The sequence below is a fragment of the Passer domesticus genome, chromosome 4 (genome assembly GCF_036417665.1).
Source record: "Passer domesticus isolate bPasDom1 chromosome 4, bPasDom1.hap1, whole genome shotgun sequence".
NCBI lineage: Eukaryota > Metazoa > Chordata > Aves > Passeriformes > Passeridae > Passer > Passer domesticus.
The window spans coordinates 15,209,439-15,223,199 of record NC_087477.1 but is presented as its reverse complement, the minus strand read 5'-3'; the positions used below and the strand labels follow the sequence as shown (position 1 = coordinate 15,223,199).

Below are 13,761 nucleotides of genomic sequence, written 5' to 3'. Positions count from 1 at the left end.
CTTTTCTCCAAACGATTAATTTTCCTGCACATCACACAAACCAGAACTGATCCCATGTCTAATGCTGACACTACATATCATTCACTCTTCCTAGTCTAGTCTCATGAACACACATTGTATTCAGGTCAGGTTCTTATACATACATGCCAGCAGAGTAGAATTTAGTGCCTCACATTCTTTAATGATCTATTTGCTCTGCACCACTCTCATAGTCTTATGCAAGTTCATCATCCAGAACAAGAAAAAACTTGTTCAGGAACAATTTTTCTAAATAAAAGCACATTCAGTTTTTCAACCTGCAGGAATTGCAAAAGAACATAAAATGTCATATTAATCACTCACTTCCAAAGCTATTTTTTGTTCCATAAGAAGCAAAACGCTGCAACAATTACTCATTACAACTGCTACTGAAAGACAAGAAGCACAGATAAAAATCACAGCCAGAGTAACAAATTTTAAAAAATGAGTCAGTTCAAAAGAACTGAAACAAACCAGGAATTGGACCATCCCTATGTTTTGGCACATGATTGGTAAAGACTTGCCTATTGAAGTTTATAGGCACCACAGGAACAAATCCACCCATTTAAATAACATGCAAGTTTGGAAGGAAGCCAAACATACACATGACTCTGAATAAAATCTCCTCAAGCCCTGTAACGTCAGAATTCCCATCTTAGTTTTGCATGTGGCAATTAAGGCACAGCATGTTACAGAAGGGATGAGGAAGAAGCCATCAGAGCCAGGACATTCCAAACTCTACCTGTATCTCTTGTATAGACTCACATGACTCAGGGCAAATCCCTTCACCTTCCTTTCTCCCTCTGTGGAGTAATGGCTCTCCAAGAGCCATGTGATGCTCTTTGCAGCAATACCAGTTTTGATACCTCTTGAAGAGCAAGATACAGACTGCTCAGAGATGTTCACCCTCACCTGAGACTCCATAATCAGTTCTTCAGTACTTTCACCACTAGAAGCAAAGCAGACCTAATGATCAGCAAGACTTAGGGAAGACTCTTCTACCTTTACAGGGAGAACACTCCCAAGTCTGCCAATTTTCAGTTCCACTACACAAGCGTGCTTTAACACGTGATGCTCAAGGACAAGGCAGCATGTTTTCTGCTATCAAAGTAAAATAAGCACTCCTTACTTCATTTTGACAGTCACCTAGGATCAAAGCTAGAGTTTTTTTTATTTCCAGTTGGCAACCTTCACTTTTCTACTTTCCTCCACCCTGCCTCTGTTCAGAGACCCAGTTTCACAGATGAACCCACCCATATCCAAGACATCCCACTGGAACCAGAAAAAACTAACCAACCTAGACAAGCATGAGCAAGGAACATGTGAATGTGGAAAGGAAGGGAAAGGCTCCTACCTCCTTAACCAGGAGACAAACACTGAAGGAGACTGAAATCCACTCCCAAGACAACCAGGAATTCATGCTCCTTTCTCGTCAGCAGCCAGACAGTGATGCAGAGAAACACAGACTCTCCCTGGAGGAGAGCAGGGGTTTCAGGATTGCCGCATGCCCATCCTCCAGAGCAGCAAAGGCAGGACAAGCCATCTCTGCCGCAGCACAACAACCGAGCCGAGATGAGGTGACCTGCACACCACCCTCAGACTGCCACCCCAGGCACATATCCCAAACACATGGGGAAGCAGCTGCTCACCCAGCACATGAACAGTTTTTAAACTAAGCCCACAAACACAAATGAGGAAAAGCTTCCATTTCATAACACATGCTTGCAAATCTAACAGTTTCCTAGGAAAAGGAGGCATCTGACGCAATCAAGTTACAATCAGGCGAGTGATTGACCCTGCCTGCGCTCTGGGCCAGTCCCCGAGCCACCGCCCAGCCCTCACGCTGCCCTTTGGCAGGCACAGAGCATTCATAGTGTCACTGAACACAGCTCAGCTTACGAACACCAACCAATTCCTTCAACTGCGGCAGCCTGCTTAGCTGGAACATTACAGAGGCAAAAAATAGCTGCAGCAAGTAAAATATAGCACAAGGTGAAGGAATTAGGAGAATGAAGACAAACAAAACACTGTAAATCCAAGCAATGCCAGAGACAAGCGGCACAACCTAAGGGAGCACCTCCAACACCTCCCCTCTGAACCAGAGGTGACATCTATTCAGCTGCAAGTGAGACACCCATCAAAGAGCATCTGTGCACATTCACAGAGCCCACAAACTTCTACAGCTGGAAAGGCAGCTGAGCTCGCTCGGTTAACACGCTTATGCAATACGACATGCTCCTTCTTCCCTGCTGCCAAAGCCAAGCGTGCCAGTGACTGTGCTGCTCCCTAGACACTGAGCCCATCCCTGGTGTTAACTTGTGCTCTCCACGCACAGCACCACTGCAGGAACCCTTCCACGTGGGTGACATACGGGTTACTGACTGACAGCTCTGCTGCCACACTGACAGCAGCCCAGAGAAACACCTACCCTCTTCCCACAATTACTGGCTCCCAGTTAACCTGTGTCTGAAGAGGAATTTTACTGCTTTTATCCAACTGTTTTTCTTTTCCATGATGACATGCCAGACACTGAGATTTAATTTTGAAAAAAATTCAGTTTAACCAGTACAACACACCAAAAAAACTTTAAGATCCTGCACAGCCTCTTTAAAAGCTTCCCCATGTCCTTCTCAGACACAGCTAACAAAACCTCCATTCTCCCCTGCTGCCTAAACCTGTCCAAGAGCTTTCTCCTGCAGCACATCTGCACACACACCCCTCCCCTTATGAACACTGTAACATTAGCATTCTTTATCAAAATGCATCTGCAAGGAAAAAGACAAGTAGATGGCACACACATTGGCACATCTGTTTTTCCTCAAAATTTGGCAAAGGAAAGATGGCTTGAGTATTTGTGTGACAATAACACGACACTGCTACAAATCAAGTTCCTTCTCCTGTAACCATCTGAATCTCAGCCACTAGCCTGAAAACTTAGCTTGGAATTACTAGATTCCCAAGTACTTCCTCTTCACTTAACCACTGCTGGCTACACAAAAATTAAAGGGATAACATCCTCAAAAAAGACCATAACTGTGTGCAGTTAAGAGAGGTGCAACACCACCCATCCATACACACACGGTGCAGGAAGGAGTGTCCACAGGGCATGCAAGGACTAATAACTGCATAATCAAAGAGCATTAGACCACGTGTCCTGGGAGCTGAACTTGGCCCTGGCTGTACAATAGATGCCTTTGTCGGCCTACAAAGATGTTTCCCAACCTGTTACTTTCTCCACCCGTGTCCCAGAGGCACACAGCAGCTCTGAGGAGCACAGCAAGAGCAACTGTTGTGCCCAAGTGCCACCACAGTGGTCAGCACACCAGATGTGTGACTGCTCAACTGATAAACTTCATTCTGTGCACTATGTTATATGAAAATAGACATTTACCTGAATATTGGTGAAAGACAAGGATAACATTCAAATCCCCAAACTTTTGGTTTGCCCGCTCATTGCACAGAGCACAGCTCCATGCTGTGCCAGCCAAACAAGGCTCTTTTTTCACCCTGTGAAGCCCCAAGAAAATCCCCACATAGGACAACACCATCTTTCACCACCCAGAAATCAAAAGCTGCTCTAGGATCTCAGCACCTGCCAGCCTGCAGATACACTTGATGTAAGGCAGCTGTGGCTATTTTGGGGAGTGTAGAAGCGCTTCACGTGTATTGTATTATGCTTTCAGCCAAAACAAAAGTCAGTTTCAAGTGCTCACTCTGCTTTTCCTCCCTTGTATCTTGAACTGGAACAAACCGTATCTGCTACTCCATTATTAGCAAAGCAAAACTGTTTGAGACAGAATAACAGGCTTGACCTTTACAGTCATGTGCAAACAGATTCAGAAATGTTTCACTCTGGAAAAAAATGGACATGACCAAACCAACTCAAATGCCACAAGTTAGCTTTCCAGACAGCCTTCCAGCTCATAATCCACCTAAACAACTGAATTAGATTACAGCTGAAAATAAAACAGCAGCTTCCACAGAGCAACAAGTCACATGGAATAACCAAATTAACCAAGACCAGTACTGTACAGGTCACCTTGGCTTACAGGAGAACACTAGCACACCCCAGCAGAAGTAACCCTGCACCAGATATATTCATAACACCTGCCAGAGAAATAAGCTCTCCCAGAGTTAAAAACTGGGGCCACACCTCGTGGAAACACTTGGAAGTACTAAAGTTCACAGATCCATTACAATGGCATGTCTATTTACCTCTCCAGAAATAAGAACAACAAACAAGCCCTACCTCGAGAGGAGATGAAGCAGTGTTAGCTATACAGCAGCCTACTTTCAAATTTACACAAGCTGCTGGAGCTGCAAATCCTCACAATCCCTTGCTCTGAGGATCAAAAAAATGATGGTATAAAAGCTTAATTGAGGTGGGGGGTGGGGGGTAAACAAAGGCCAAGAGAATGGTATGCACAACACAAAGTTTATTTGGATTACAAACTGAACTGCTATTGCTGAGACCTAAGGTAGAAAAAGCAAAAAACACAACAGAACATTCAAGACTATTCCAATTTCAAAAGCAGTTTGGAAGAACTTCAATAAACAGCATGACAACCTACAAAGGCACAGCACAAGAGCTCACAAAACAGAATCTGGATTCCTCTCAATTAAGGTTACATTTTTCTTAGGCCTCAACTACAACAGTATGAATGTAAGAGGCAAACCAAATCATAAGAGTTACCAAGTACTTGCAAAGACTATACACAATTAAAGTAGGGCAGTAGAACTCACAAGCAGCTCATTCCTTCACTGGTGTAAGAGACTGGAGGAATGGTTGACTGGCTCAAAATAACCAGGTGGAAACTGTGCTAACAGGGTGAGCTCTGCATAGGTGAGACAGCCACTGCTCCTCCCCTGCCCCACACTGTAATGGCACTGACTCCCTCCCTGGCCCAAAATGGCACTGACTGGCCCACGGCCTGCAGTAACCCAGTGCTGTTGAAAGGTTTTCTCCAGGAGAAAGGCAAGCTGACCACCAGAGTGGGTAGATGGGAGAGAGCCTCTGACCTCCGTGGGATGATGACCAGTTGGCTACTGAAGCTCCTGGGAATTTGGCTGTTTCCCTGCACACCACCCAGAAGGAATCCAGCTACCTTCCCTATTGAGAGGCCCCTTTTCACCAAAAACTGCTTTAACCACCATACTTACTAAAAAAAGCAAACATTCTGTTATACAAACATGAACTAATGAACTTGTAAGTACTTCATGAAGTACCTAACAAATGAACTTTACACCACTTGAGTGGCCTTTTCCCTCCCTATCTATGGTCACTTAGAAAAGCAATAGCCTCCAAAGCCACAGCAGCAGAGGTTCAACACCACACAGCCCCGGACTCACCGCTTTATCAGCCTGGACGATAAAAAGAAAACACTGGTAGTGGTTTTATTTTTGTAGTGGTACCCACTACCACACAACTTCTTTCCACACACACACAGGCACAAGACCAGTCAGGTGTCAGGTTCACTCTTTGCTCTGCAGCCCCTCTGGGCACCTCTGAGAGCAAGGGGCACGCAGAACTACCCCCTCATCCCTTCAAGGAGCCTGGCATCTCCCCTCCACGCTCCTCAGCAATCCACTGGCTGGCTAGAGCGTGAACTGCTGCGGGGAGAACACTACACAGCACATGCCCCACAACTCCATTAACCAATTCTGAATGAAATCAAAAAGCAGATGATGACCATCTTCCTCCATCCCATGGAAAAGAGCTTCCAAACCAATCCAGTCAAGTTTGAGAAGGAAGTCGGAGAGTCCTCTGGCCTTTTCTTTAACAGCTGTAATTGCCTCTTTCTTGCTTTGTCTGCACTTGTTAAAAACATACCCATATCCTCAATCACAACTTCCCATAACCTCTTTGGTCTGCTCCTGGTACAAAGACAATGTAGAACCTGACAAAGCCTTTATTTATTCAGTTTCATCATCTCAAATCTGGCCAAGCAATCAAGACACTAAGACAAATGAGCATCCTCCAATGCCTACTTTTATAGTAGGCAGAAAAATCACTTTTACCACAGTTATTAAGCAAAAAGACTTTGTGAATTCTAAGTCAAGGCAAACAACCAAGTAAGTAGTATCACTATATCACGCCACAACTTTCCATCTCCTCCCCATGTAAGACAAAAATATTTTGAGAATTTGCTAGTTTGAACTTTCCTTTTCACTCTTCACAACAAAGTGTTCTTCACTGACATTTGAGATAAATTTTAAAGCATGTTTCATACCTGGCCACTTCCAGTTTGCTGCAATTTCTCAACTGTAAAGTTTTTTTCAATACTGGAGTTTCCGTAACTGCAGTTCCCCATTCACCACCTGTAACTTTCAACAGAGAACTCCCCGAATTTTTATTAGATTTCACTTTCCAAACTTGAGCAGCGTTGCAAATACTCTGCTTCAACAAAAAGACAAAGACAAGGCCTTCACTCCGTATCAGCCACTTATTCCACATATTTCAGCCTTGCCCTTAAAATAGACAGGAATTAATTTTCTACATCAAACCTTAAACCAAATTAATTGCTTTTTCCCCCATGTCTGAGAAATAAAAAGTCAAAACACATACCTTCATCCAACAGCATACTGACCACTAGGTTATGGAGGCCAAGAAGTCATCACAGAATAGGTGTGTTTAGAACAAAAGAAAACATCTAACAGCCTAACAACTACAGCTCTTCAACTTCACACCTTCTGTAGTCAAAAAGATGCATTTCCTTTAGATAGTATTACACTTTATTCAGAACAACTGGATTATAACGCTCCACACTTCTGCCTTTAGAACACTGCAATAAATCCATTTTGTCCAGCACTAGAGAACAGCACCTGGATGGCAACACCTGCGTGAACATGGGAAATCTACCCAAAGATCCAGCACTGCAGCCCAGGAAGGTCATTACAAGCCCAGCTTTTCAGTATCACTACTGCCAGTCCTCCAGCTCCCCGGAGCCTCAATCCTCCCCGGCACCAGGAGCTGCCTTCCTAAGGCTACTCACAGCAAAAGCTGGAAAGAGGGTGGGGGTTAAACAGCTTGCAGAAAACAGACATCATCATGCTATTAATTCTAATAGCTAATAAAAATACAACATACCACACCTCTGCCAACAGAACGCTGTGTATCTCCTCTCAAATAGATTTGTTAAGATCTTTAGATTCATTAACTGGATCTATCATTAATGCCACATAACACAAGCTGTAACTATTAGCATCTTAAATGCTATTTCATCAGCACTGAGTAATAGGAACTACCTGACAAGTTTACAAGCCTCGGTTAAACTCAGTTACAGAAACTGAAAAAAAAATAAATCCTTGTGCAAAGAGGACAGGAAAAACAAAACTTTTCTCCTCTGCCCTTCCAAGAGAAAGATTATTAACCAGGGGATTTGTAAAGTGTTCCACACTAGTTAAAGGTAGCAGTACGACTAATGTAACAGCAGTAGCAAACAATTCTTACTACTAATTGCTACTGAGGCCAGGGATTAATTGTCAACGAGTTATTCCCGGATAAAAAGCCACCTCCCGAGCCACAAAGTCTGGTGTCAGTTAGGAGCAGCCAAGTGCCACCCGGACACCCAGTGACAGAGCCCTGTCTCCGGCACACACCTGCAGCACACACACCCACACCCTGCTGGAGCCCAGCTGCTCCCGGACAGTCAGAGGAGCTGCGAGAGCCCAGCCCCTCCTCCCGAGCCTCCCCAACCTCCTGTGCCACCTGTTGTTTCCTTATCCTCCATCCCCTCGGGTCCTCCCTACTGACCCGCTCCAGGGGGAGCTTGGAGACTTTGCTCGGGATGCAGCAAATCTGCACTGCCCCAACCCCCATCAGTCCTCATCCTAAACATCCATACTCGAGAGACCGAATAAAACCTGAAGAAAAAAAAAGCGGTAAAAAACATCTTTCAGACTCAAAAGTAGGAAGTTAATTCACACAACAGTCACATGCTAAAATTTGGACTTCCCCTGCCCCCAAGGAAAAAACCCATAATCTGTAGTGACTCTAAACACAGAACATTATGAGAAAACTTTTAATGATGTGCTACAGTAAACAAAGCACTATAAAATTTCCCTCCTCTCCACTACATACATTTTCTGTGATATCGCCTCGTTTTGTTCAAGTCCCCACCATCTTTATTTTTTTAAAGGAAATCTCTGTCTTCCCATCAGCCCAGCCGAGACTTGACTTTCTGTCAGACCTCCTTCCAGTGGCTTGGAAGCAGTTCCCAACAAGGATCACCCAGACTTTAGGCAACCAGGTATGCAGTTGGCTAATTCCTGACACCATCTTCATACCCCAAATACAAAATACTGCATTCTAAACATCGCGCACCAAATCCACTTTTCTATAAAAATCATTCCTAGACAGCAATGAAAAGCTAAGTGCCACTTCTGTGCTCCCATTCCAATCAGTAATATTATCTGCATGCACTTGTTAAAACCACATCTTAAATCTCCACCAAGAAACGCACATGACCAGTGAAAGTTAACTAGTATAGTTACACATAAATATACTTACACAGTCTATGCAACACACAGAAGAAATCGGCAGAGATGTTTTATTCCACGCACAACACCCCGAGCAGTGAAGTTGCAAACATTCAGTAGCTATGAAATATGCAGAAGCAGCCCTAAGCTCGGTGACCTGGGAAGCGAATCACACTTTACACATCGCACCAATTACCAGCTCTGGGAGACGAACCCCGCACTGTTTCCCACACGCAGAGCAAAACTCAAAAATGGCTCTTTTGATGGTGTCCCATGCCAGCGCCGAGTGCAGCAGCGCAGCCAACAAAGTCCAGCCAACCCCACGGCTACAAAAACCCACACAACTCTTCCTTCGGTCCCCGTGGAAGCCCGACGACACCAAGTGCGAGCTCGCCAGGAGAAGCACAAGCCGAGCACCCCGCAGCGAGGGGAGAGGCTGCACAGCACAACCTGCCAGCGCCGCACTTCCACTCGCGACCGCGACACCGATCTGCCGCCTTACACCCAGCAACACCAGGAATTTCATCTTGTCGCGTTTGTCTGGGGCTCTCTCTTTCACAGCAGGCGGCAAAGGCAAAACAGGCAGGCTGACGGAGGCGCGGGGGGCACCTCACCCCAGGCGCCGAGCCGGGCAACTCCGAGCGCCCCAAGGAGCCCCCGGCCCAGGGAGCGGCCGGAGCAGCCCAGCCCAAGCCCCGCCAGCGGCTCCCCGCGGGCCAGCGGCTCGGCGGGCCCGGCTCCGGCCCGTGCTTACCTTCGGCGAGCGGCTCCTCGGGGGTCACCTGGTACCGCCCCACCGCCAGCGCCCTGCCCAGGGCCACGCCGCTCCCGGAGCCGCCGCACGCCGTCCCGCCGCCGCCGCCGCTGCCCTCGGACTTGGGCATGCGAGAAAACTTCTTCATGGCGAGCGGAGCCCCAGGAAGCACCGGGGAGGAACCGGAGGCAGAGCGGCGGCGAGGGGGTGCCCCGCTTCACATGCCGGCCGCGGCACTCGCTTCTCCTCGCCCGCCGCCGGCTCCCGAGGGGGAAGAGGAGGAGGAGGAAGGAGGAGGAGCGGGGGGAAGGAGGAAGGAGCGGCCGCAGCCCCGGGCGGCCGGGGCGGCTGAGGGGACGCCGCGCGCTGTGCCGGGAGCGGCCGCCCCGCCGGCGCGCGGCCTGACGGCGCAGGCGCGGCCCCGCCCCCCGCGAGAGTACCCGCCCGGCCGGAAGTGCGGGCTGCCCTGCACGTGCCGCGGGAGCGAGGCGCGAGCCCGCCCCGGGGCCATGGCGGCGGCGCCTGAGGGCGGCGCGGGCTCCGCGGGCACCTCCCGCTAAACCCACCCTCGGGCTGGCCCCTCGCCGCCCTCGCGGCGCCCACCGACCCAGCCCGGAGCGGGACGTGCCCTCGGGAAGCAGTCTGCGGGGAGGAGAACGGTGTGGTGATGAGCGCGGTGGTGAAAATGGCGTTGCGCGCCCAGGGGTGTGCGGCCTCTTGGGTCTGTGGGGTGCTTCGAAGGGAAACCTCAGGGGAGTGGTGGGGCCCCCTGTCTCCAGACATTCCAAACTCACCTGTGGGAGTTTGGATGATCTCCAGAGGTCCCTCACAAACCTAACCTAAAAATCTGTTTATCTGGGAAATAGGTGTGAAAAGCGTGGATGACTGGTATGAGTTCCAGTGGTGCGTCTCCACACATACTCTGTGCACAGGTTGGAGGGTGACTGGAAAGAAGGGGTGAAATGGTGGGCCTGGGCAGGTAACAGTCAGCAATGAAATTTAAAATGTACTTTTTCCCCTCCGTTGAAGTGTACTGACAGTTTCCCTGATAGACATGGACAAAACAAACCAGGGAATTTTCCACCACTGATTCACAGTGCCCAGGTTGATTTCACATGGGAGTCCCCTGCGTGCAAATAAAAATGTGGCACTTCTGTGGGGTTTTTTTCTCCTTACCAAATTAAAACCAAAAAGTTAGACCAAAACTGATGAAGGACACTCTGTTAGTCTCTCATAGGAATGGATGAATCTGGGTTTTTGGCCTTCACAGTGGTAATTTAACAAAACAACCTTTCCCACCAAACAGGTCTAAGTTTTGGATTAATGTCACAGCTTTACACAGAACTACTGGTTCAGTAAAAATTTCAGAGAGGTCTGGAGTGCAAAGCATCGGGAATGGTACTTCAGTAACCAAATTAGTTTTAACTTAACCATGTTGCCACGCTCTTCCTCAGCAAGAAAACGACAGTGTGTCTGTACTGAAGGGACAACCTGCCACACATGGAAAGCACTGATAAGCTGTTGGCATGGGCAGTCCCCTTTCTGAGGTCACTGCTGCCCTCTCAGCAACAGCAGGTCAGTTTTTCAACAGCATACAGAGATGAAATTGCAGTTTTCCGTGGGAGGGAAAGGAATTTTCGGTGCGGATAAAAGGAGCAGAGTTCTGTAAGTGGGATGAGCTAAGCAGGAGTGTTGTGGTAATGAGGGCATTGCTACAGTGGAGTGTGCCTGTGCCTCATACACACTTGGATCTCTTTGAGAAGAAATCCAGCTAGGTTATGGGCATGTACGCAGGGTGCCACTGACCGCTGGGATTTTGGTGGTGCTCAGTAAAAATAACCACTGTGGCTTTGGAAGTATGACTGGCTTTGACATTTCTAGAAGCTGTATTAATGTCCAGAAAGGAGGAGCTGTGAGTTGTCTTACACTGAAGGTATGAAACCCAGAGTAAACTTGGCTCCCCCTTTACTGAGGTGAAACCTCTCCTCTGGTTCACTCACTGCAGGGATGCTTTGGTCTCCTGCTTCTGCCAAGTGTGCAGCAAACCCCACCTGCTTAATGCAGCATGTGTGACAAACAGATCAGAAAGGTGTTTGCACTACTTAAAAAACAAAAAAAAAAACCAACCAAGTTTTAATACCTTGAGAGTACTCACAAGCAGGTGTTTTCTGGTTGATGTAAAACAGTAGATGGTCTGAAGAAAAAGCCCGTGATAAAGAACAAAAATCAGAAATGCAAATACTGAATTTAGGAGATTCGAGGGGGGATGATGGCCTATGTAATGTATTTTTTCTTAAACTGTCAACTTGATGAATCATGAAATCATAGGAGGTACTCAGATTTCATTTAAAAAAAAAACCAGAACAGTATGACAGTGGAGCCAACACTGAATTTTCACTGCATGAAACCAAAGTGCTGGTCACCTTCTGTCTATGTCTCCACCACAATGCTGGAACATTTTGCTTCTTCCTTCCTGTTACTGCTCAGGGTCTAAAACGTAGATGCATTGCTCCCTTTGAAGAGCTGTGTAGTGGCAGATCTGTGTGGCACAGAAATGCCCCACTCCCTGGCCCTTTCTTCTGTACAATACATAAATTTGGTTTAATTCAGTCCCATGAGGATAGAACAACTTCCTGCAAAAATACTGAAAATCCATTACAGAAAGTATTTATTAAGGCAGAAGAGAAGTAGAAAACTTCCTTTGTGTGGGTGTTGTTTTGGAAATGCCTCTTGCTGCTTCTGGATGAACTCTTTTCATTCTAATTACCCAAACTGAGTGTCAGAAACAAAAGGAAAAAATTGTAATTTTATAGAAATATGTCCTTTATATATTAAAACTTTGAAAGAAATTGGTAATAGAGGATCTCAAGTGTTCAGCAATTACTGAAGGAAATTATTTTTTTGTCTTATGTGGGTATGTGAGGGTTATTTTCTATTTTGTAATAATTCAGTCAGTGGGAGCAAAACACTGTCAGAGAGTGGGTTTGCCCAATAAGCTCTGCTAATTCATTTTCCCCTCTTACTGCTTCATTGTTTTGCTGTTTTGCTTCTGGTCCCCTGACAGCTGTGAGAAACATCATTTTACACATTTAAGTAGCTGTGCAAACTTTCTGTCTCAGTAAATCCTGTGTCTTAGTTTTGTGCTGCTGACCCTCATGCAGTCTGGTTTAGGCACAGTTACTGAAACCACACAAAATGTTTGTGATGAGCTAAAAGCTAAGCAAACCCCAGGAGACAACTGGTTTGGGTTTGGGTTTGCATTTTTTGTAGGATGAAGTCATATCCCAGCTCCACATCTTAAAGGCAGGAGTAGTAATGAAAGGCTCTTTTGCTTTGCTTTATTATAAATGTAAAATTATATACACAAAGTGGCAGAAAGAGTTTGGTGTGTTGTGAAATATCTTGGCATGGAAAACAATGTTGACACGGGGAGGGGATTGAAAAGCAAAGGCAAGGAGTGGAATGTCTTGGAGCAGAGGGGTGGTACAGGTCAGTCACAGCGTCCTCTGAAGGCTGAGCAGCCCGGGAGGCTCTCCTGTGACCTTGTGAGCAGAGACAGATTTTCATTCCTTTCGGTTTCTATCATCTCTTCTAATCAGGAGAGAAACACATGGAGCTGTGGAAAAAACTAAGCTGCTGATTTCCAGCTTTAAAATGGAAACAAACTGAGGAGCCAGCTGGTGAAAATATTCAAGGTGAAAATAGCTGACATCAGCTTTGGTGACACCCAGCACAGCTCTCATTGACACTGAGGTCAAGAGTCTTTTATTGCAACAGAGATTCAGTCATCTGTGCTGCAGCCAGCGTTGGTACCAAACAAAATATAAATTCCTTGTTGAGAGGACAACCCCTGGCCCATTCAGAGAGACAAAGCAGGGAAAACAAAGGCAAATGTGCTGGTAAGAGTCCTTGGTAGAAACCCGAGGGGAAGGAATTGCAAAGAGCTTATGAGGGGCTCAGAATTGTTTGCATCTGACCTGGTAAATTGCTTTACATTAATAATAGTCTGTTTCCTTTCTGGAACAGAGCAGTCTCCTGTGTTTGTGCTGATGACCAGGCCTCTGGCTTCATTTGGTAGGGTAACATGTTCCTGCTGGCTGTGTAAGGGCTTTCTGAGATCCCTGGATTTGGCCTCTTGCAGTTGAGCTCCTCGCCTTCCATTGTGCAGGTTCCTGGTCATTCCCAGCTCACCATCAGTCAAGTTACTTTCATTCTTCCTTAGAGGCAAGGCCAGATCTTCCCCTTGCTGTAACTGCTTACTTTTGCAGTCCTAAAAATGTCTAAGGAGTTTATTTTATAGAAATGCAGTGTGCCCTGTGCAGCCTTTTTAAGGAAGGCTGCCATCCCAGCTTATTTAATGAGTAAGTCTTACAAAGTTGTTCCCTTCCTTGAAAAAGTTACTCACGTGACTAAAACACGTGGCCTTTCTCAGCAATTCCTAATCACGGTATAGGCTTCATAAAAGGCCTGCTGACAGTACTCAGAGATCTGGGGGGGCAGAGTGTTTCCTT

The 13,761-nt window shown here is 46.6% G+C and overlaps 1 protein-coding gene across 5 annotated transcripts in view; it reads right to left on the bottom strand.

Moving 5' to 3' along the window:
* BMP2K (BMP2 inducible kinase) overlaps positions 1-9,622 on the bottom strand; it is a 49,687-nt gene extending 40,065 nt beyond the window's left edge. For 3 of the 5 annotated variants that reach the window (XR_010360565.1, XM_064416319.1, XM_064416320.1), the window contains exon 1: positions 9,251-9,622. Coding sequence is in view for 2 of the 5 variants with exons in the window: in XM_064416319.1 (XP_064272389.1) it covers positions 9,251-9,398 (148 nt within the window). In the remaining 3 variants the exon portion in view is untranslated. Of the gene's footprint in view, positions 1-930; positions 1,071-3,409; positions 3,526-9,250 lie in introns of those variants that run through there. The other 2 variants (XM_064416322.1, XM_064416321.1) reach the window with 2 other exon arrangements.
* Positions 9,623-13,761: the final 4,139 nt, after the last annotated feature.